The sequence below is a fragment of the Crinia signifera genome, chromosome 3 (genome assembly GCF_055691185.1).
Source record: "Crinia signifera chromosome 3, ASM5569118v1, whole genome shotgun sequence".
NCBI classification, from domain to species: domain Eukaryota; kingdom Metazoa; phylum Chordata; class Amphibia; order Anura; family Myobatrachidae; genus Crinia; species Crinia signifera.
The window spans coordinates 215392135-215413811 of NC_139219.1; the positions used below are offsets into that span (position 1 = coordinate 215392135).

The 21677-nt window shown below is 42.7% G+C and overlaps 1 protein-coding gene across 3 annotated transcripts in view; it reads left to right on the forward strand.

The window, feature by feature from the left end:
* Positions 1–21677, forward strand: part of VWA5B2 (von Willebrand factor A domain containing 5B2) — a 50319-nt gene that overhangs the window by 20432 nt on the left and 8210 nt on the right. The window contains exons 4-18 of one of the 3 annotated variants that reach the window (XM_083177395.1): positions 8674–8905; positions 11128–11321; positions 11463–11594; positions 13770–13894; positions 14100–14273; positions 16512–16622; positions 17152–17354; positions 17639–17753; positions 17840–18025; positions 18126–18327; positions 18953–19269; positions 19427–19613; positions 20411–20746; positions 20855–20989; positions 21094–21192. In XM_083177395.1, coding sequence (XP_083033521.1) covers positions 8674–8905; positions 11128–11321; positions 11463–11594; positions 13770–13894; positions 14100–14273; positions 16512–16622; positions 17152–17354; positions 17639–17753; positions 17840–18025; positions 18126–18327; positions 18953–19269; positions 19427–19613; positions 20411–20746; positions 20855–20989; positions 21094–21192 — 2748 coding nt within the window. The remainder of the gene's footprint in view (positions 1–8673; positions 8906–11127; positions 11322–11462; positions 11595–13769; positions 13895–14099; positions 14274–16511; positions 16623–17151; positions 17355–17638; positions 17754–17839; positions 18026–18125; positions 18328–18952; positions 19270–19426; positions 19614–20410; positions 20747–20854; positions 20990–21093; positions 21193–21677) is intronic. The other 2 variants (XM_083177396.1, XM_083177397.1) reach the window with 2 other exon arrangements.

A 21677-nucleotide genomic window follows, 5' to 3' on the forward strand; every position in this document is an offset into this window, starting at 1 on the left:
TAAATTTGTCCAAGCCGGGAGGGACATGTATGTCATCACATGTTGTCACTTTATATCACATGGTGATGGTTTTGTATGGGGCAGCAATATGGTGGCCTTAATCAAACACAAACAGTAATTCCTCATTGTTGTCAACACCAGAGGCTGACACCAGTTACTTTTAATATATAGTGGTTGCCAGTGTAATATGAATATTTATTGAGGCTGTTTGTTACAGCCAGCCGAATATGTTCCGTTTGTGAGTAATGAGTGATAGCGGTGGGAGCCAGAGCAATGGCTGTGCGTTCCATGGCCCTGCTCTGTGCGTTCCACTAGGAGGAAGTGACGCGGAGACAGTTGCGATGCTTAACTGCTGATGGGAAGCGCACCGTTGGTGTGCTGAACATCGTTCAGCGGCGGCGCACTCTGTTATGAACGTCACCCTGTAGCTGTGTTCACCATAACTCCGGACATCACGGTATGCCTTTATGTTATTTTCGCTAGCAATATATGCTTAAACACAACAGGAAGTATCTGTGCGTTCCATGGTACACTTCCTGCGTTCCAGCAGCATTTGTGTGACGCTTTCTAGCCCAGGTGTGTGAAATCAACAGGTGAGGTTTGTTTGGTGGATTTTGGCGCCATTTGGTGCTCTATTTAATGGCAGCATTTTCAGTATTGCTTTGTACCCTTGAAGAAGGTGGTAGCACCACCGAAACAGGCTGTCGGGTAACCTGCTCTGAAGTGGTGATGGGTGTCCCATAGAGTATGCAGTTGTTATGGATGCATTGGACCATCGATAAGTAACCTTCCCACTTGTTACAAATCTTTTTGAAACAGTATGTTGCCATGTGCTATTTTGTTTGAATTTTTTTGCTTATAAAAACTTTTTTCAAGTTTACATGCATTGGTGTGCAGGCCATTTTTCTGCCTAGTGTGGGAATATATCTATAATAATCTTTACATGATCTGGCACCCACCGTTGGAATTTTTTTGTGTGCGGTTTCTCTACCTGTATATATATATATATATACACATACATACATACATACATACATACATACATACATACATACATACATACACCTGCGGGTTTTAGATTCCTCTCACGTGTCTTCCTGTGTGTGCTAAATATTTATCTACACCAATGGTAAAGATGGATATCAGCGCATCCAGAAAAAATAGCAGCAATAAAAAATGGGTCTTTTCCAATGACCTCTTATCTCCTACAGGGAAGGTATGCCATACATACTTTGGGTGCTCCAGTGCCCACTTGGAGTGAGCACCCAAAGGACCTCTACTAATATCCTCCATTGGTCTCAAGTAACCAGATGAGCAAAAAACTTTGGATTCCAACAAAACCACCACTCAAAGGCAAGGAAAAATTCCTCTAAACGGCAAGCTCCATAAGCATGGATACCGTTTAACTGTGAGAACATTGGGACATATGCCTTATTACGAAATCGTCAACAGTGGTGAAATTACATATTGAAATCTGCTTATACAGAAATTATTCACATCTGAGGATATCTCTAAAAAATAAGGAGGACGTTTAACCCTAAGTGCTCTATTCCCATGAACTGAGTTTTAACCATTCTATTGATTATGTTCTTTATAGCAAGTGATTTATTCTTTGCTTCAAATTAATTTTTAATGCTGTTATTGTTTAAACTGATCTAATAAACATTTTTTAAAATTTATCTAACAATCCCTTATTGCATTTAGCGCTGCTTTAAAATGTGTTCTTCTATGGTAGATAGAGGTAGGGAGTTCAGATTGAAGAGTATCTGTTTTTACATTTTCTTCCAGTTTATTTTCAGGGTTGCTTCTTATTTTCCCACACAATAGCCTGTGGCTGCTCTGGGTATTGCATAAACATCCTATCTTCTAAAGTAATAATACAGCATTTCTGTTATGTGAAGCCTCACATTTTTCATATCCTGCAGTCCCTAAGGCAGGGCTGGGCAACACCGGCCCTCCAGATGTTGATGAACTACACATCCCAACATGCCTTGCATAGTTTCAGCATGGCCACATAGCAAAACTAATGCAAAGCATCCTGGGATGTGTAGTTAATCAACATCTGGAGGGCCGGTGTTGCCCAGCCCTGCCCTAAGGCATGTCTGAAGGTGCTGATAGGCATGGGGAAGAAGCGTGAGTAGGGAGGCCAATCCCGGGATCGGGATCCCGGGATTTTGGCCTAGAAATTGCCGGGATCTGAATCCCGGGATTGAAGCTTCCAATACCGGGATTCCAGGATTAGTAACCCCATTAGTTTTGGTTTAAAGCCGGGCAGCACTGAGCACCAGAATATGGCTCAGACGCTGCCCGGCTGACTGTTTCTTACCCCCAGTGCTGCTGTCGGGAGTTGGGAGGGACTGAGTGCTGTGCTGACAAGCATGGTGGCGCCCAGGCTGCGCAGCGTGAACCCTGACATCACGTAACACTGTGCAGCCCGGCCGCTGCTCTGCCTGTCAGCACAGCACACTGTCCCAAAGCCGGACAGACGCCTGATGTGCCAACCCCAGCCTTCCGCCCACCCGCCGGAGATAGCCGTCCTGCTGCTGCCCTGTCACCACAACCCCCGCCGCCGTAAGTGACAGTGCGGGGGGCAGCTTTAGGAGAAATTTATATTGTCATCTGGGGGAGGGGCCGTTTTTTTTTTATTAGGGAGGCCAATCCCGGGAATCCCCGGGATTGAGCATTTTTCAATCCCGAACCTCGGGATTGAAAAAATGCCCCGGGATTGGCATCCCTAAGCGTGAGCTCCGACATAAAGCTGCACAGCCGTGTTTCTGGGCAGCATCTAACCCAAGTGCTGTGCAATCCCAGAAATGTATTGTGCCAATATCTCAGCATTCCAACGAGCCTGATACGATTGGCGTCCCTAAATGTAGCCTATAGGTTGCAGTTTTACCAGAGAAGGATCTGTCAGTCCCTCCCATCCAGCCTGCCTAGATTGTGGGCATGCTCCGCCCAATGTTTGTGCATGCATGGTGAGCAAGGAGCCATATTTAGGTTTTTTTACCCCTTGTACTGTATGCTGCATTCATCTGAAATATAATTGACATTCAAATTAAGCAGGAACAAATCTAATTTGTACTTATCTGTATTTTAAGACAATATTTGAGTGTTTATGAGACCAAACTTTCTAGCAACTGGATGTTTACTGTTTGCAAAAAGGTCCTCTAAATTAAATTGTCTGCAATAATAAAACCACAATTGATAAATGTATTCAAGCTTAAACAGAGCAAGGGTTTGTACCAGTCGCACAGGGAAATATAGTATCGTTTTCATTCAGGTGGACCCTTGTATAGGTTATTTCGTGTGGGATTCACTTGAGTCAACCTGTAAGGGTGTGCTACCATGGGACATAAATTTTGAGCATACAGAGAAAGAGAAAGCACAGAATGTCCAGTATGGTGCACCTTTGAAAGGAATGTACGATAAAATTGAACTTTTAATAAAGGATGCTTTTAAAAGATTGCGAACATAAAAACACACTAACACACAGATAAACACAAATAGTGATTTAAAAGAGGAAGAATTCCTCATGCAGTGTGCCCCGGATTTGTAATACAAATGACAAATTGGAAATTTTTATTATAGATGTCTCCTGGTGTGTATGCACCACGGAGAACCCCACTTAAAGGTTTGCTGTTAAATTCAAGAACAGTTGTACTTCATGTGTAACCCTGAAAATGAGATCTACCATGAAATCGGGTTCACATGTATTGACTTCGTGTGTGCTGAAGGGAGATTGACTACTAAGTCCTATTATTCGTGTGATGCGAAATCCCTGTCAGCGCAACCGTTGTATCAATCACTGGTATAGATTGATTGACTTGATATTTACACAGACAATAATTCGTGAATGATTGCAACCTTTTGATAACCCTTCTTAGACAATGAGATTCACTGTGGGATCGGGTTCAGGATTTTGCGCTCAAATGGTTTTACAGAGAGGCTTTGAGACTAATACTGGAAATTACTCCCGGTGCAGGGTGTGGAGAGCGTCTCCGTTACCTGCCCTGGTGGCGGTCACCGTAGCCGTGTCTCAAAGAGTCGCCTAAACTCTGTCAGTGAGGCGCATCTGAGGTATGTGCCCTTGCACGGCCTCAGAAAAATCAGAGTGCTGCTGAAGTCAGGTGACAGCCGTCACAACCTGATCAGTAAGCAGTGGGGTTCCGTCTGCGGCGGAAAACCCGTTAGGCGCAACCAAACATAATCAAAATACAATGGTAAGTGGGGAGAGGGTAGGGGGGACACACTGCGAGCGGTCGGCGCACGCTTCGCAGAGCTTCTTCAGGACCACCCACTGGGCGTCCGGAAGCCATTTTTATACCTTCGCTCCTCCTCATTAGTATGCTAATTAAGGGAGCGGTTACTCACATACTGCAAGCATGTCACAGATTGAATCAATCAATTGTTTATCTGACAGTCTAAGTAGGTGTTAACTGCCTTGTATATTTATCATTTGAGGATCATTATCTCATTAGTATATAATGTATATGTATCCAAATCAATAAAATGGACAAAAACTGGAAAAGTGCCCTATTTAGGGATTTGATGGGGTTAATTGTATGTTATGACAGATAATTGGCAACTGTCATTGTAATGGCGAAAGGTTTCCATACAGATAAATTAAGTGTCTCTTATACTGGCAGATTTTTCTGTTACAAGTTTCTGAAATTTGAGATCATGTATTGCGGGACAACATTTATAATTATGTTGTTTTGCAGACATCAGTGGGTCTGCTATGTCTATTAATACCAGTAGTTGTAGAGGTTAATTGTGGTGTGTTGCAATCAGATTATCTGTCCAACATAGGTGCTGACTGAGCCTACAGACCAGGCGATCTATCAGGAAAAAAATAATAATAATAATTCTCTTTTTTCTGCAAGTTTTCTGCATAAATGTATCTCACAACTTCCATACATCGTATTTGGAATAGCAATATCCCTATGATGGTATTCCTGATGTTATTCGTGTATGAGTGATAATTAGTACATGCTCTTAATTATAATTGGGGTGGTCATCCGCATGTTCTTTATGATTCATGCGTTCGCATGATTTTATATTCCATATCCCAAAAGTGGGACAGTAATAAGATTTCTGCATATCTCTTATTCGTGAGATGTGGGATATGATCATGCAATCCCTCATACTGCTATAAGGTGGAGGACCAAGGTTGCGTATAAATGTCGATTAAAATTCATTATAAATTTCGCCTCTTAACTCCAATATATTAGATACCACTTCTGTAACCAAATCTAACTGAGAGACATAGGAGGAACCCTAGGTCTCCCTATTAAATAAGGTTAAAACCCTCCACATCTGTTTAAATTTTAATCGACATTTATACGCAACCTTGGTCCTCCACCTTATAGCAGTATGAGGGATTGCATGATCATATCTCACGAATAAGAGATATGCAGAAATCTTATTACTGTCCCACTTTTGGGATATGGAATATAAAATCATGCGAACGCATGAATCATAAAGAACATGCGGATGACCACCCCAATTATAATTAAGAGCATGTACTAATTATCACTCATACACGAATAACATCAGGAATACCATCATAGGGATATTGCTATTCCAAATACGATGTATGGAAGTTGTGAGATACATTTATGCAGAAAACTTGCAGAAAAAAGAGAATTTTTTTTTTTTTTCCTGATAGATCGCCTGGTCTGTAGGCTCAGTCAGCACCTATGTTGGACAGATAATCTGATTGCAACACACCACAATTAACCTCTACAACTACTGGTATTAATAGACATAGCAGACCCACTGATGTCTGCAAAACAACATCATTATAAATGTTGTCCCGCAATACATGATCTCAAATTCCAGAAACTTGTAACAGAAAAATCTGCCAGTATAAGAGACACTTACTTTATCTGTATGGAAACCTTTCGCCATTACAATGACAGTTGCCAATTATCTGTCATAACATACAATTAACCCCATCAAATCCCTAAATAGGGCACTTTTCCAGTTTTTGTCCATTTTATTGATTTGGATACATATACATTATATACTAATGAGATAATGATCCTCAAATGATAAATATACAAGGCAGTTAACACCTACTTAGACTGTCAGATAAACAATTGATTGATTCAATCTGTGACATGCTTGCAGTATGTGAGTAACCGCTCCCTTAATTAGCATACTAATGAGGAGGAGCTAAGGTATAAAAATGGCTTCCGGACGCCCAGTGGGTGGTCCTGAAGAAGCTCTGCGAAGCGTGCGCCGACCGCTCGCAGTGTGTCCCCCCTACCCTCTCCCCACTTACCATTGTATTTTGATTATGTTTGGTTGCGCCTAACGGTTTTCCGCCGCAGACGGAACCCCGCTGCTTACTGATCAGGTTGTGACGGCTGTCACCTGACTTCAGCAGCACTCTGATTTTTCTGAGGCCGTGCAAGGGCACATACCTCAGATGCGCCTCACTGACAGAGTTTAGGCGACTCTTTGAGACACGGCTACGGTGACCGCCACCAGGGCAGGTAACGGAGACGCTCTCCACACCCTGCACCGGGAGTAATTTCCAGTATTAGTCTCAAAGCCTCTCTGTAAAACCATTTGAGCGCAAAATCCTGAACCCGATCCCACAGTGGATCTCATTGTCTAAGAAGGGTTATCAAAAGGTTGCAATCATTCACGAATTATTGTCTGTGTAAATATCAAGTCAATCGATCTATACCAGTGATTGATACAACGGTTGCGCTGACAGGGATTTCGCATCACACGAATAATAGGACTTAGTAGTCAATCTCCCTTCAGCACACACAAAGTCAATACATGTGAACCCGATTTCATGGTAGATCTCATTTTCAGGGTTACACATGAAGTACAACTGTTCTTGAATTTAACAGCAAACCTTTAAGTGGGGTTCTCCGTGGTGCATACACACCAGGAGACATCTATAATAAAAATTTCCAATTTGTCATTTGTATTAAAAATCCGGGGCACACTGCATGAGGAATTCTTCCTCTTTTAAATCACTATTTGTGTTTATCTGTGTGTTAGTGTGTTTTTATGTTCGCAATCTTTTAAAAGCATCCTTTATTAAAAGTTACATTTTATCGTACATTCCTTTCAAAGGTGCACCATACTGGACATTCTGTGCTTTCTCTTTCTCTGTATGCTGTATTCAAGCTTACCTGTTGCCAGAAGGGTTTTTTTTTTATTCTTTTTTTTTGTATGCATATACCCAGTGCTATTTTTCTGTCGGAACGCACCGGAACGCTGTTTCTGAAGTTCTGTTGAAAAATGACCTCACCAAGAACGGCGTTCCGGAAGTTCTAGTCAGCGCAGCAGTCAGATACTCTGTCTCCGCGGCGGCCGGGTGCATGGACTTCCGGCGACCCACCCCTCCATGGATGCATGCACATGACGTCAGTGTGCAGTGCGCATCCACGGTGACTCACGCCGCACTGAGAGACGCTATCCCGCCCGCCTGTCTGACTGACCTCACCTGGGATGCCCGCCCGCCTGCCTGCCCGCCCACCTGCCTGTCTGACTGACCTGGGACCAGCACTCGCCCACCCGCATGCCTTTCTGCCTGTATGACTAACTGTATGACTGGGACCTGCACTCGCCTGCCTGTCTGAGCCTGTGGATCCTTGCAATTATCTGGTACTACAGGAGAGAAAGTTAAACCAATTCAATTTTATTTTTTGTTACTTCTGTTGCTGTCCGAAATGTCTGAGTGTGGCATATGTAAAATGGGCATCTTGGTGCTGTGGGCCATATGTATAATGGGCATCTTAGTGCTGTGGGCCATATGTATAATGGGCATTTTGGTGCTGTGGGCCATATATATAATGGGCATCTGTGTGTGGGCCATATGTATAATGGGCATCTGTGTGTGGGCCACATGTATAATGCGCATCACGGTGTGTGGCATATGTATAATGGGCATCTGTGTGTGGGCCATATGTATAATGCGCATCATGGTGTGTGGCATATGTATAATGGGCATCTGTGTGTGGCATATGTTTAATGGGCATCTTGGTGTGGGCCACATGTATAATGGGCATCTGTGTGTGGGCCATATGTATAATGCACATCACGGTGTGTGGCATATGTATATTGGGCAACTCTGTGTGGGCCATATGTATAATGGGCATCTTGGTGTCTGGCATAACATGTAATGGACATTACGGTGTCTGGCATAACATGTAATGGACATTAAGGTGTTTGGCATCATGTATAATGGGCACTACTATGAGGAGGAAAAATTACATAATATAACGGGCATGAATCAAGGTTTTTCTTGTGGTGGCCAATTCTCGGTGTGCAGGTTGCAAAACTGCGGTATAAAGTAGTCTTTTCCTGCAATGCTGTGCCCCTTGCAGTTAGGCTACACCCCTGTTTTTTGGGCGCGCGCATATTCTCCACTTTGCTGCTAGGGATTGTTATGTTACTGGCACTGTTGGGAGGAATTGTGTGGTTTTTAAAAAAAAATTTTTTTAAATGTAATGCCCCGCCCCTTTTGTAGCTCCACCCACACCACCGCCCACTTTCTGCCCCCGCCCACAGTTCCTGAACCTATTTTTCTACAAAAATAGCACTGCATATACCTTATTATAAATAAGATATCAACTGGTGGCTGGTTGGCTTGCTTCCCCCCCAGGTTACTGTAATCTTTATGTGATATTTCTCTCTCTGTTTCAGGGCACCTTGTCCTAGACTCAGACACAGCCCAGAATGTGTTTGTGCTCAGTGTGGGCGCTGTACACCCCTCTGCAGTAGTGAGTGTGACTCTGAGAAGCAACAGAGAGCTGAAGACCCTTCCTGGAGGAGCAGTACGAGTGACCCTCAGCTCTACACTTGCACCCTTGGCCCTAAATCCTGGGGATCCCAACGAGCTCGGGGGTAGTCTGTGTGACGACAGGTTGTGCTTATGGTGATTGTGCGTTCTGTGTACTGGGGCTTTGGTTTCATCTGTAACATAAATGTTACTGTACATAGCTGGTTTTATGTTGTGACGCTTTGTTTTTCTGCAACACTGCACTGAAGGGAAAATTGTTTAAATAAATCTTGCTGTCTTATTGTAAAATACACAAATGTTGATGAATAATGAAGAGCTAAAGTCAATAAGGTTTGAATTCACTGAAATCAATATACCATATAACGGAGATAAATATGAATAGATATATAAATAAAAGCATCAGGTGCTTATGCATGTGAAACCACTTATGCATGTGAAACCACTAGGCACACCACTCTGACACCATGCAGGTGTTTTTTGATTACACTGTGGCATACACTTTGGGCCTTATTCTAGTTCACTCTTTCTGACAAAATCCTTCTTAGATGGACAAAAACCATGTGCACTGCAGGTGGGGCAGATTTAACTTGTGCAGAGAGAATTAGATTTGGATGGGGTTTTACTTCAAAGTGAAGTAAAACCCCACCCAAGTGTAAAAATAAAGCAGCCAGTATTTACCCTGCACAGAAACAAATGAACTCCCCCCAAATCTAATTCTCTCTGCACATTTTACATCTGCTCCCCTGCAGTGCACATGGTTTTGTCCCTCTAAGAAGGATTTTGTCAGAAAAAGTGAACTAGAATAAGGCCCAAAGTGTCTGGAACAAACAATGTTGCAATTCAAGGGAAGCAAATACTTCAAAAGCAGCCAGTATTGTACAGAATGCACAGAAACAATATAAAAGTATTATATTGTTTCTGTGCATTCTGTAAAATACTGGCTGCTTTTGAATGTAGCCCACCAATTATTTTTACACTGCAATTTAGATTTCAGTTTGAACACACCCCACCCAAATCTTAAGCCCCATACAAACGGGCAATTTTAGCCCATTTTCTAAATGATCTGTCTAGATCGCTTAGAAAATGGAAAGCCATACGAAATACGGGCCCTTATTCAGATCTGATCGCAGTACAAATTTGTTCTCAAAATGGGTAAAACCATGTGCACTGCAGGTGGGGCAGATGTAACATGTATAGAGAGTTAGATTTGTGTGAGTTATTTTGTTTCTGTGCAGGGTAAATATACTGGCTGCATTATTTTTACACTGCAATTTAGATTTCGGTTTCAACACACCCCACCCAAATTGAACTCTCTCTGCACATGTTACATCTGCCCCACCTGCAGTGCACATGGTTTTGCCCTTTTTAAGAACAAATTTGTACTGCGATCAGATCTGAATATGTGAACTGCAAACAGTTCAAAACGCATATGACCATCGCACACTGTATGGGCACCTTTAGTGCATCTCGCCCATTCATCTTTTGAGAGGTTATTGGTGACAGCACTGATGATTCTTACTGTCTTCCTGAAGCATTTATTTTTGTAATTTGTATTTGTCAGTTTTTAATTCACTATTTAGAGCCAAATGCTCAATCCCTGGCTTTTTATCCTACCTGTCATGACTGTATTGGCTAACTAGGTCACAAAGCGATAAGTTAAACCTGCTGGGTCAGTATTGTTTTGGTAAATTATGACAGTTATATTATATCACAGAGTTAGAAGCCAGTCCAATCACCAAATATTGATAAATGGGCTTGTAAGTGCCTGCAAGAGCTTACTGGCGTAGTCCTGTAGATTAGTTGTTACACCCAGAGCATTTCACCAGATTCCATGGTCATGTTTGATCCAGGCAGGCAAGAACAAGATGATTTAATCATTTCATGCTACTATGAACTGGATGGTATATGAATGGCAAGCCTAGAATTGAGTACCAAGTTATTGCTTATTGGCACAGCCATAAGCTTCATTCTGCTGTTAGGAAAATGCTTGTGTATAACCTGAGCAGAATGCCGTACAGCAGGTGTAGGAAGATAACAGTAGTGTTACATCTCTGAGATCATTACTGCATTGTAATGTTCAGTTCTGTGGTGGAATTACCTATTTTATGTACACTTCCGTTTTATCGACACTTGATGAGAAAACAAGAAAACACAATTAGGAAGTAAACCTTGGACCTAAAACAGCATCTTAAAGACAATGATTTCCCCTTCTATCCAGTTGTTGAAGCCTTATGTGGGTGTACATTCTCATATCTATGCTTTAATTGTATAGCAAATTGTGCTTGTTTTGCTACATGAACATGTGAGCAGGCCGTGCTTTTTGGAGTATAACCATTGTATTATTCTCTGCTTTACAGTCCTGCCAGTTGTTTTGGGGGTGTGAGTGGGGCAGGAGGAAGTCCTTGGGTACTGCTGGCAGATTCTCCTCCCCAGATACTGCCCTCCGTGCATCCTAGATCCCTCTCTGCAGCACTCACTGGCTTGGCTACCAATCCACAACGTTATCGGTTTAGCTTCCGTCTACAGGTCCAGGGACCTTGTCTTTTGGCAGGTATAATCTATCTATCTATCTATCTAACTATCTATCTATCTATAAACACAACATGTTTTGTTTGTAATAGAATACCTTCATATTAGAGAAAGGAGTAGTTGACATAAGGAAAGCAATAGATAATCTCGTGCATTTCTGCAGGTATAGAGAGTCCGTCTCATGCTCTTCGTGCCGATGCAAGTCCATTTGCTCTCTCCGCTTCCTCCATCTGGATCAGTTTGGCTGAAGAATATATGTGTGACCGTGCACTGGAAATCATTCTGCACCCTAGTGGTACGTGTTGGGAAATACAGAAGTTTAATGACAGGTACTAAAGAGTGGAAAGTGCTGTGAAAAGATAACTGGAGGGGAAAAAGAAAAGGCTACAGTCAAAAGGCAATGATTAAAATGATATACATAGTACCTAAAGCTGGTTAGAAATAAGTTATTTATAGTCAATGTGATATGCAAAACCATTTGGACAAACCTTGTCCACCACCACAACATAACTGCCCTAAGGGTGACCGATAGGCAGACTTTACTTCATTGTAATATTATTTGCTTAATTTCATATTTGGGGGTATGCAATTCATCCCGTTTTTTAAGTCCTTTTTTTACCAATACAGTTCACTTTTTTTAGGGGGGGTCAAAACTAAACTCGACTAAAATAAGGTGAAAAGGACCACAATTTTTCCGATCCACGTGTTTTTCAACTGTACCAATTTTTTTGTTTTAGCTCAATAGGTCAAATCAAAAATCAACCTCGCCCAATTACACAGTTCATAAACAAAACAAGAAAATAGTGACTTTCAGTTCAAGACAGTATAGGACAAGTACAGGGCATATAAGCATTTCTGCATCAGCAGACAATACAAAAATAAGTATATGGGTGGCATAAAACTGAGGGATTAGATGCCATCTAAGGAAATATGGAGATGGTTTAGGTAAAAGGAGGAAGGGCACAAATGGCAAGAGGATCCTACTTGTAAGCGCTTAAATTATAAAGGGGAGGGGGGGCAGACAGACAGGGGTGACACAAGTGGTAGAATTGAGTTAGGATGAGAGTTGGTTGGGTTTGGTGAAGAAGTGAGTCTTGAGAGCCCGTTTAGAGTTTTGTTAAGAATTACTGAGCTATGGTGCAGCACATGAAAAATCTTGGAGGAAGGAGTGGGAGAATGTAACTAGTTGGCAAGAGAGGCGGCGGGCATCAGTGGAGCAAAGAGAATGGGTAGAAGTGTAAAGTGAGATAAGGTCAGAGATGTAAATGGCAGAGGAGTGAGAGCTTTGTAAGTGAGTGTGAATAGCCAGAATTGGATTCTGAAAGGGAAGAGGAGCCAGTATAGGGCTGACAAGAGGGGGGAGGTTGATGTGCTGCGTTTGGTGAGAAAGATAAGCCAGGCTGCAGCACTGAGGGTAGATTGCAGTGGAGAGAGGAATTTGTCAGGGAGGCCACATAAGAGAAGAATACAGTTGCCTAGTCGTGCCATTACCAGTGAGTGGATGAGGGTCTTAGTAGCATCCTGGGTTAGAGAGGGTCTGATCCTGGAAATATTTGAAAGATGAAAACGGCAGGACCGTGAGAGGTGCTAAATGAGTGGTTTGAAGGAGAAGGAATTGTTAAGGATTACTGCAAGACTTCTTGTCTTATGTGTAAGGCACAACATTTCATGTGTCATATTTGGGCTTTTTACCATTTGATAGACCTGCACCTATAATTATTACATGGAGAAAGGTTTGGTTGTTTGCTATATTTTTAAGAACCACCTTTTATACTCAGTCTACACACTTGAACACAGTTAAATATTTAAATGTAAGTGTCTGCAAGGTACAGGCTGTTCTGGAATTTGTAGGAGTCAGTCTGCCTGTATTTTTAAAGCAGCAATCATTTTCAAAGCAAATCCAACCTGGTAGCATGGCATAAGCACTGTGTGGCTCCAGTTTTGTTGCTCCATAAAATACAATTTCTTAGAGCTAAAAAGAGGATGAATACATATGCCTGAGCTCCTGTATGCAGCTGCATGTGGTAGGCACATACCTCCCAACATCTTCAATGGAATAGTTGTGACCTCTCTTGCGCTGAAGGCAGCACTCCCAGAAAGGAGAGGCAGCCTTGACAAAATGGGCGTGGCTATCAATCTGCAATCGCAAGCCACACCCCATTTATCATTACTGTGGTGGCATTCCCAGTGCTCTGAGCTGCTGGTCATGCCCCCAACCCTTTTGTTCATCTATCCACCACAGGACACTGCTGCCCAGAGTTGGGACAGTGGTACAGTCCCCCCAAAAATAGAGCCAGTTGGGGGTATGTGGGCACATGGTCAGTCCATTGTGTTGAGGCTGGTTATGAAAGGCATGCACAGAATTCTATGTTCTGCTACAGTCTATTGATTTATTTTATAAAATGTATAAAGTGATGCAAGCATTGCTGTTACAGTGAAATGATTACCCATCATTATTCTACATTTGCAGAACCACATGTCCCCCACCTATCTGTTGAAAAAGGAGTCAAAAATTTCTTACAATACGAGATGCATATAAGAGAAAGAAAAGATTTCATTCGGGGATTGAGGAAATCTAGCGATCCTGAAAGACAGGTGGGCTTCGTAAAGTAACTGCGGCATTATAATCCCCAAGGTGGTCAAATGACATGAGTGTTAGAGGTGGTATGACTGCAAGAAAGCAGACATGGATGATGGGTGCCCCTATTGATTTGTTAATCTAGTATGGCTGGGTAGGACATTTTGACCTGGATGCTCACGCACAACTTGAGAAATGACCTTTCTGTCTTCTTCACACCAGGTTAACTTTGTACGTAGACGTTTTCACAAAGATCTTCTCCTTAATCCAGTGCTGATGCTAAACTTTTGTGCTGACATTGCTGCCCTTAGCTCTCTGAGCTCTGATCTCCCCACTGTTACCCGTGAAGTCATATTTCTTGTTCATCTGTTGGGAGAGCCATCCCGTGATGTTCGGGTGAGTGCAAGTCACTTTGTTCTACACCAGCCACTAAGGCAGCACTAATGCCCATTATGCAGCTCTGATTGTATTTATCATTAACAGTACTCCAAGTAGCAATGTCTGTGGTATGCAATGTTTTGAGTGAACTGTTCTTGTTTATGCTTTTTAGGTAGCTATAGTAGTACTTTTAATAATTTTGGGTGGTGATTGCTTCATAACGAAATACATTCAGAAACCTAAACCTGAGATCATGGTTAATGATCAGAGGTCAACAAATCCCTTGTAAACTTGGTATCCCTTTTGATTTTTTATGCAAAGCAGCACAGAAGTTCCAGTTGGAATAAGGTTGCCTCCAGAGTCTGCCGTGTACACACAAGGCAATTTTCCGATATTGTGTATCCACAATATGTTGGTAATTTTTGTTGGCAATTTTATATTCCAAATGCCTTTTTGCAGTGCGGCTGCCAGGGGGAGTGATAAAGGGCTACACAGGGGCTGAGGGACCTGCCGTCTGCAGGTAACCGTACCTCAGCCAATGTTCTCAAGGCTACAGCTCCATTGAATGTGGAGGTGCCTCGGGGCCCGTTCACGTCACCCGATGGTTTATGCAGTCGGCTTGCAATTCTGTATAAGCAGCTGTCTTTAGGCCGAGATATATATGAGCTGTATCTCCAGGCTATGGGGAGACAGAGCATGCAGCGTGTACTCCTGGCACTTGTATCGCTCAGCTCTCACGCACCTCCGGCACCCAGGTGTTAGGAGACCGTACTCCCGGCCTCTGCATCTCCCGCAGGAGCAATAAGGTCGTCCGGAGGAGTCTGCTGGCAGTTGTAGGGTCACGGTCAGACTTGGGGGCAGCTGGCTTTAAATAGCAGTTGGGGATAAATGTCCCGCAGTGTCAGTGCTTTAGAATAGAGGCTCTTGATGCATTTCTCAGGTGTAGCAAAATACCGGTTTCCTCCGAAAGGTTTATTATGCTTGTAAACTAGCCTCTACCCATAATATAGTTTGGATAGGGGGGCATGTGCCCTGGGCACTGGATATGGGGGATGCAGAGGTGGTCAGGGGAAGTGCAGAGCTGTTAGCAGGGGTATGTATTGCATCCTGGCACCAGGCTGAACGGTTGCACTTGCAGACCTTTCAGCTCTGTGACGTGTGAGAGAGGTGAAGCATCAGCGCAGGCCATCAAGTTGTCAACATTCATATTCAATTATGTCCAATAAGCTTTCGCATTCTGAGTCAGTTGGATAGAAGCTTACATCTATGAGGCCTCTGTAACTACTGGCTGATCAGAAGCAGCACTGGTTGGGTAGACACAACAAAAACAGCAGATGAGTTCATGATGGCCAGTGTGTGATGGGGTATCAGGGAGTGAGACTCCATGCAGTAGGACTGTTAATATGCCATAGTACCCTCCATCCAGTAGGGAGCCCATAGAAATATGTTCTATACTGTACAGTAGTTTGACTACTACTATGTTTAAGGGGCACTACTGCTGTGTGTAAGGGGAACCGCTGTGGTTATGTCTATAAAGGTAACTACTGTGGGTCTTGTGTATAAGGGGTACTACTGTGTCATATAACGTGTGTAAGGGGCACTACTGTGTAACGTATCATGAATTCTGGCAATTGCTCAGTTAGGACTTGTAACCCAATAATACAAATTTTAAAACAATATGGTGGCTCAACAAATGATTACCTTGCCTGGAGACAAAAATCCTATTTTTTGCCCTGCCTTTATTAGTCATACTCCAGCCGGAGGAGCTTTGTACGTTTTGTTTTTTTCCCTGAGCTCCAGACCTTTCTTCAGGTTTTTTATATTTTTTACCTCCTGCCCCCTTGGGGACTTAGATTGATGCTGGCAGCATTGTAATAACCAACGAAAGAAGCCTAAACCAAGTGATTAGGCGCTATAAAATTCTGGGTATAGGTCATTAGGTCGACCGCTGAAGATAACATGGCTTAGGTCGACACATGAAATGGGTCCACAGGGTTGGAAGGTCATCACCAGTATTAGGTCCACAATGGCAAGGTCGATGGTCAAAAGGTCAACATGAATTTTTCACTTTTTTTCCCCAAATGTCAACATAGTCGACATGGACACCGTTCAACATATGTATGTTTATGACCATTAGAAAACCCAAACTGATAAAAGCAAGGAGGTGGCCAGCATGTGATTAGTACAGTAGGTGTGTGGCAGGGGCACACTGTCCTATACCATTTGCATTCAGTCTTCATGTCTCCTTTGTTGCAGGATGCTCTTCTACTGGCAGTGAGAAGTTTGCCTGCACCCACTTTGCTGAATGTGGCAGGTGGCACATGTGACAGCAGGGCCCTGTTTTCAACCAGCAGACAGTGCAGCAACGTGAGTGAGGGGGGCTGCAAGGGATTCTGGGTACTCAGTACTACTGACTGCAAAGGATACTGAGAGTTTGGTGAGAATTTGCAGTGTCAATCACACTTGTTAGCTCCTTGCTAATTTACCGCTTTCTCCTCCTCCTATTATTTACTCATGCTCTGTTCTACTGCTGTCCATTGTTTCCTGTTTTGTAATTAATTTGATGGCTTTTGTAGAAACCAGATAATTCCACATTTTAATTTAATTTTACCATACTTCCAATTTGCTATTAGCTAGGTGTGGTCTTACATTCAGGACTGAGGCAGCAATGGTGCATTGGAGCACATTGCAGGGGAAATCATTCAGTAATTGTTGGTAGCTTTCCATGTTGTTGTTATTTTATAGCGCATATGTTACAGTAAAATACTGTAGCCAGGTGTAAGTAATTACCGGGCTGATGTTCCAGTTGCTGCCTCACTGGTTAGGACCGCACTTGGCTGAAGAAGTACTATGATATCATGAGAATTTGGGGGCCTTAATTCTTCCTGGTTGATAGGACTCATTGGAGGTGGCATGCAACTTTATCCAAAGCAACCGGCTACACGGGATATCCAGCAACTTGGTCTCTGTGTTGGGTCAGATTCTGGCACTCCCAGTGCATCGTGGTTATCCGCGCCAATTATTCATCTTCACCGATGCGGAGTTTACTAAGCCTGGCAGAGTCCTTGATATTTTAAGACGTCATCGAAAGACAACACGGTGAGAATTTATATAAAAATTAATGCCAAGTTATTGCCCACCGAAAGACCTTGTAGTAATTTTATTGTTGTGTATAAAACTGCATATACCGTAGGACGGGATTTCCACTGTATTTTTCAGTAATGTGCTTGCAATGAAAACAAGTCAAAAGTATTTTCCGATGGTGTTCTTTGGCCGATGGTGCAGAATAAAGCGGTTTCAGATGTCCTGCAGTACCTTACCTGGTGTTTGTAATAATTGTGTATAGACTGGACAATCATTTAGTTACTTTGCTTTCTCTTCAGGGTATTTTCTTTTTGTCTTGGTGCAAGCACAAGCCACAAAATTATGGAAAGAGCAGCCAAAATAACCAGGGGAACTGTGGAGTTACTCAATGAGGAAGAAAGACTGCAACCTAAGGTGAGCTTCCATAACACGTCTGCATATGATGTCATAGGCAGCCATTCAATACATGTTTGATTGTGTGTTTGTTTTCTTTCATGTAGCTGATTAAGTCCATGAAGAAGGCACTGGAGCCAGCAATAAGTGACATTACTATAGACTGGTATATGCCTGAGTCCATGGAGGCTCTGCTTACACCGAATGACATTGCTCCTCTTTATCCTGGTGATTCTCTGATTAGCTATTGTACATTGTATAACACAGCCAAGTTTCGCAGCAAGAAGGGAATGGTGAGGATAAGGGCTGGGTTGGGGGGATGGGACTGTGCATTCAGCAATCTAATTTCAGATTTACTTTGGTGAGCTCTTGTTATTATCTGTTGACCTTTAGGTGCTTGGGACTAGAGGAGGTTCTCTTGGCTCCGTTTTCCAGTCTCAGGAGGATTCCCAAATGACAGAGACCTCAAACACCAGTTGCCTTAATCCATCTGCCGGAATGGAGGATGTGGAGCGTGCTTTACAGGAGATATCACAGGAAATTTCCATGGAATTCTCAGCATGGAGCGAAGATCTAGAGAGAAGTGAAAGTACTGGTTCGTGCACATTCTTCCATTGTCATATATCTAGTTCTTCCCACCGCTTTATTGCCAATGACAGACTATGCGGCAGGCCGTGTCACATCCTTCCTGTTCATGGGGACATGATGTTATTATGAGAGGCTGACCTAGGAAACCACACATGCTTCAGATAAATACAAATGATCCTCTCCTTCAAGCCACTAAATAAAGTGTTAATGGTAACAGAAATGTGATCAGTTGTCACTATGAATGAGCATTTTTCTGATGCAGTAGTAACAATACCATCAATACCCTCCTTTATCTAGCTACGGAGGCCGATACATTACGCATTGTGTGCTTCCTTGCCCTAGACTGTCAAAACATGTTCCAATCTACAATCCTTTAATTAGAACTTTAATGCCGGTTGTTCGATCTGTCTAATGGTTGGTCCATCTGTACATTTTATAATTACTGTGTATGATTCAGGATATCCTGAACACAGGACCAGTTTGAGAAATGAGATTGCTCTTGAGTACATCTGTCTACTTGTGCATTGCATAGCAATGACTGAACCCATTGCAACTAAAAATGAGTGATATCTGAATGCAAAATATATATATTTGAATGATGCAAATATGACAAATCCGTATCTGTTCTTCAGGTGGTGATGGAGCTCAAGTAAGTGACATAAGAAAGCGCATAGTACGTTCCTCTTACGTACAAGATCAGTATGTACTCACTCACTGCTCTGTCAGCACAGAGGCAACTCAGCCTCAGACACGGTCTTCCACGAGCTGTGACCCCACACATGTCCCCAGCCACGGATCTACCAGCAGTGAATCAGTAGGTTCTAGAGATGCAGTCTTTGGAGGTTGCATAACTCCCTGTTCTAGAACAGTTACACAGAAGGAAAAGAACAGTGTCTCACAAAATGAAGGAATAGGTGTTCACCAGAAAACCACAACTTCATCCTGTAAGGTAAGAAGGCAACTATTTCACTTGTGGCTAAACACAGTGCATTTTGTTATCTAGTTGACTTGTTAGTTCTACCAAAGAACTTTGTTGCTTTTATGACCTAACATTTCCTGTTGGCAGCAAAGCTCCTATTTCTCTGTGCTACTCTCACCCCCCCCAGGACTCCATAACAAACAGTTCAGAAGAACTGGTCCGGAGGAAAGCTTTGATTCAGGCCACCATGTCTGGCCGCAGTTTCTCGTCCCCTCACGGGGAACTGGATATGATTCGTTTACGGAGTGTCTTTGACAAGGTGTCGCAGAGCCGAGAGCCAGAGGAGGATATTCGTGCTAAATATAATGACTCCTGTAAGCAAATGTAGGAGTGTGCAAGATAGAAATACTGTATGTGTTTTGTTTTTAAAATATAAATACCAAATGCAATGCCAGGCGAGACGCTATGAAACATTTTAATAATGTCATGCACAGACTACATACAAATATACACATATTTTAGACCACTGTTTAACTTCTAATCAAATTGACCAATTTTTTTTAGGCAACAAAAGAGAGAGGCCCGGAAGATGAAGGCTGCCAATGGTCTTTTAAATTTGGAAAAAAATTGCCCTGGTTATAAATACTATTTCAAAGTACTTTAATTAGCAAAGAAATTCCATTGTAGATTCATTCTATCAGTAATTGCCTTCTGGTAAAGGCCAGAGCCTATGACCTAACACGTCACTGGAGGGGTATAGCAGGCCCGCAGAGGATGTGGCTACTGTTTAATTAGTCACCCCACTTCTCATTACACCTGTGTAGGCATATGGGCAAGGCCCACCAGGGATTTCTCAAGGATCATGGGGCGCTGATAAGCTAATTTTTCTCCTACTTTTGTGATCTGAAGGATAATAATCTGTTAATGTTTTCCCATTTTCTCTAGGGGTAGATCTGTAGAATATTGTAAACATAATGATTTTTTTTTTATATGTTGCAATAACCTAATTGAATATTTAGCATACTGGTTTATTTTACAATAGTATGTATTGTAAAGTCGGCAGACGTTATGCTTTCGATCTCTGTCCATTTGTTTACAACAGTTTACATTTGCATGTTATAAGAATCTGCTACTACAGAGAAAACTAAAAGCAATTGTCTTCCATTTCCAGGCCAGCTTCTGTCTCCTGCACAGTTAGACTGGGACATGTTAGTTGATGCGCAGTACCTGTTCTCTGCATCTCCTGCTCCAGACGGGGCAAATTCAACATCTGGTGTTAGCAATGAATCTGGTTGGCAGTGCCGGGTTGTCATCCATGGCTATGTTGGTAGCAAGAACCACTCCTGGGAAACAGCAGTAAACCTGGAGCACCTTTTGAGTAGTCCTTCTGATGATATGGGAAACTGTATTGAAAATGAAGGGTGCTATGACCTGCATCAGCTGGCCGCACGCTCTGTGATTCTTGACAATGAGGACATGGCCTGGAGAGAATGTGATATTGAGCGTGGTAATCAATGTTCATTTTGTTAACTTTGATCTAGAAGCTCCAATAACTAGTGGTTTGAGTCCTTTTCGGAGGTCACGATTACCCAGTATACAAATTTCTTTATTTTAGGCTCCTCTCGTCGATTTCGTTTGAAAGCTATGCAGACCAGCAAGGTATACTCTCAAGCATCCACTTTTACTTGCCCTGTCCCAATAGACCCTACAACGCAGGATGCACTTCCAGGACACATGATAGTGTGTAGATGTAAGTAGTCGGACATGCAGTCTGGTGTTTTTGGAAATGTTTGTCCTTTGTGAGACAGTTATATGGACGTTAGTATGTATTTGAGCTTGTCCTCTACCTTTTAGGTGGGCGCAGTAGGAAGCGCAGCAGCACAAACTCAGGAAGTTGGTCTGTGGGAGACAAACAACAAAATGACAATACAGGGGACAGCTTTGAAAATGCAGGTAAATGAATCTTTGCACAGATGTCCGGTATAGGTTATATTTAAAAGCCATTGTGTATAATTCTGTATGGCTGGTGCAGTGCAGTCGGGAGGGAGTTTATTTCAATCATTAAAACCACTCCCTTGTGCTACTCTAGCAGGAATATTCAATGACAGAAAACAGTGGTTTATATTAATGGAATTCCTTTGAAAATGCCCCAGGCAGCCATTATAACGGATTAACTCTGTTCTAGATAGGAAGAAACATGTAGTAAAAGAACATCCACCTGGATGGTATATATACTTGGGCAATTGGTTTGATATCCTAGCAGTCGGAATCCCGGCAGTCAAAATCCCAACGCTGGACCACCAAAATCCCTTGCGGGCTCGCCACACATCGGGCCCCGGTGCCTCGCTGCGCTTGGCACACTAGAGGGATAAAGTGCCGGGATTCCGACCGCCGGTATTCTAACTGCATCCCATACTTGGTACTCCTACTCCTAACTA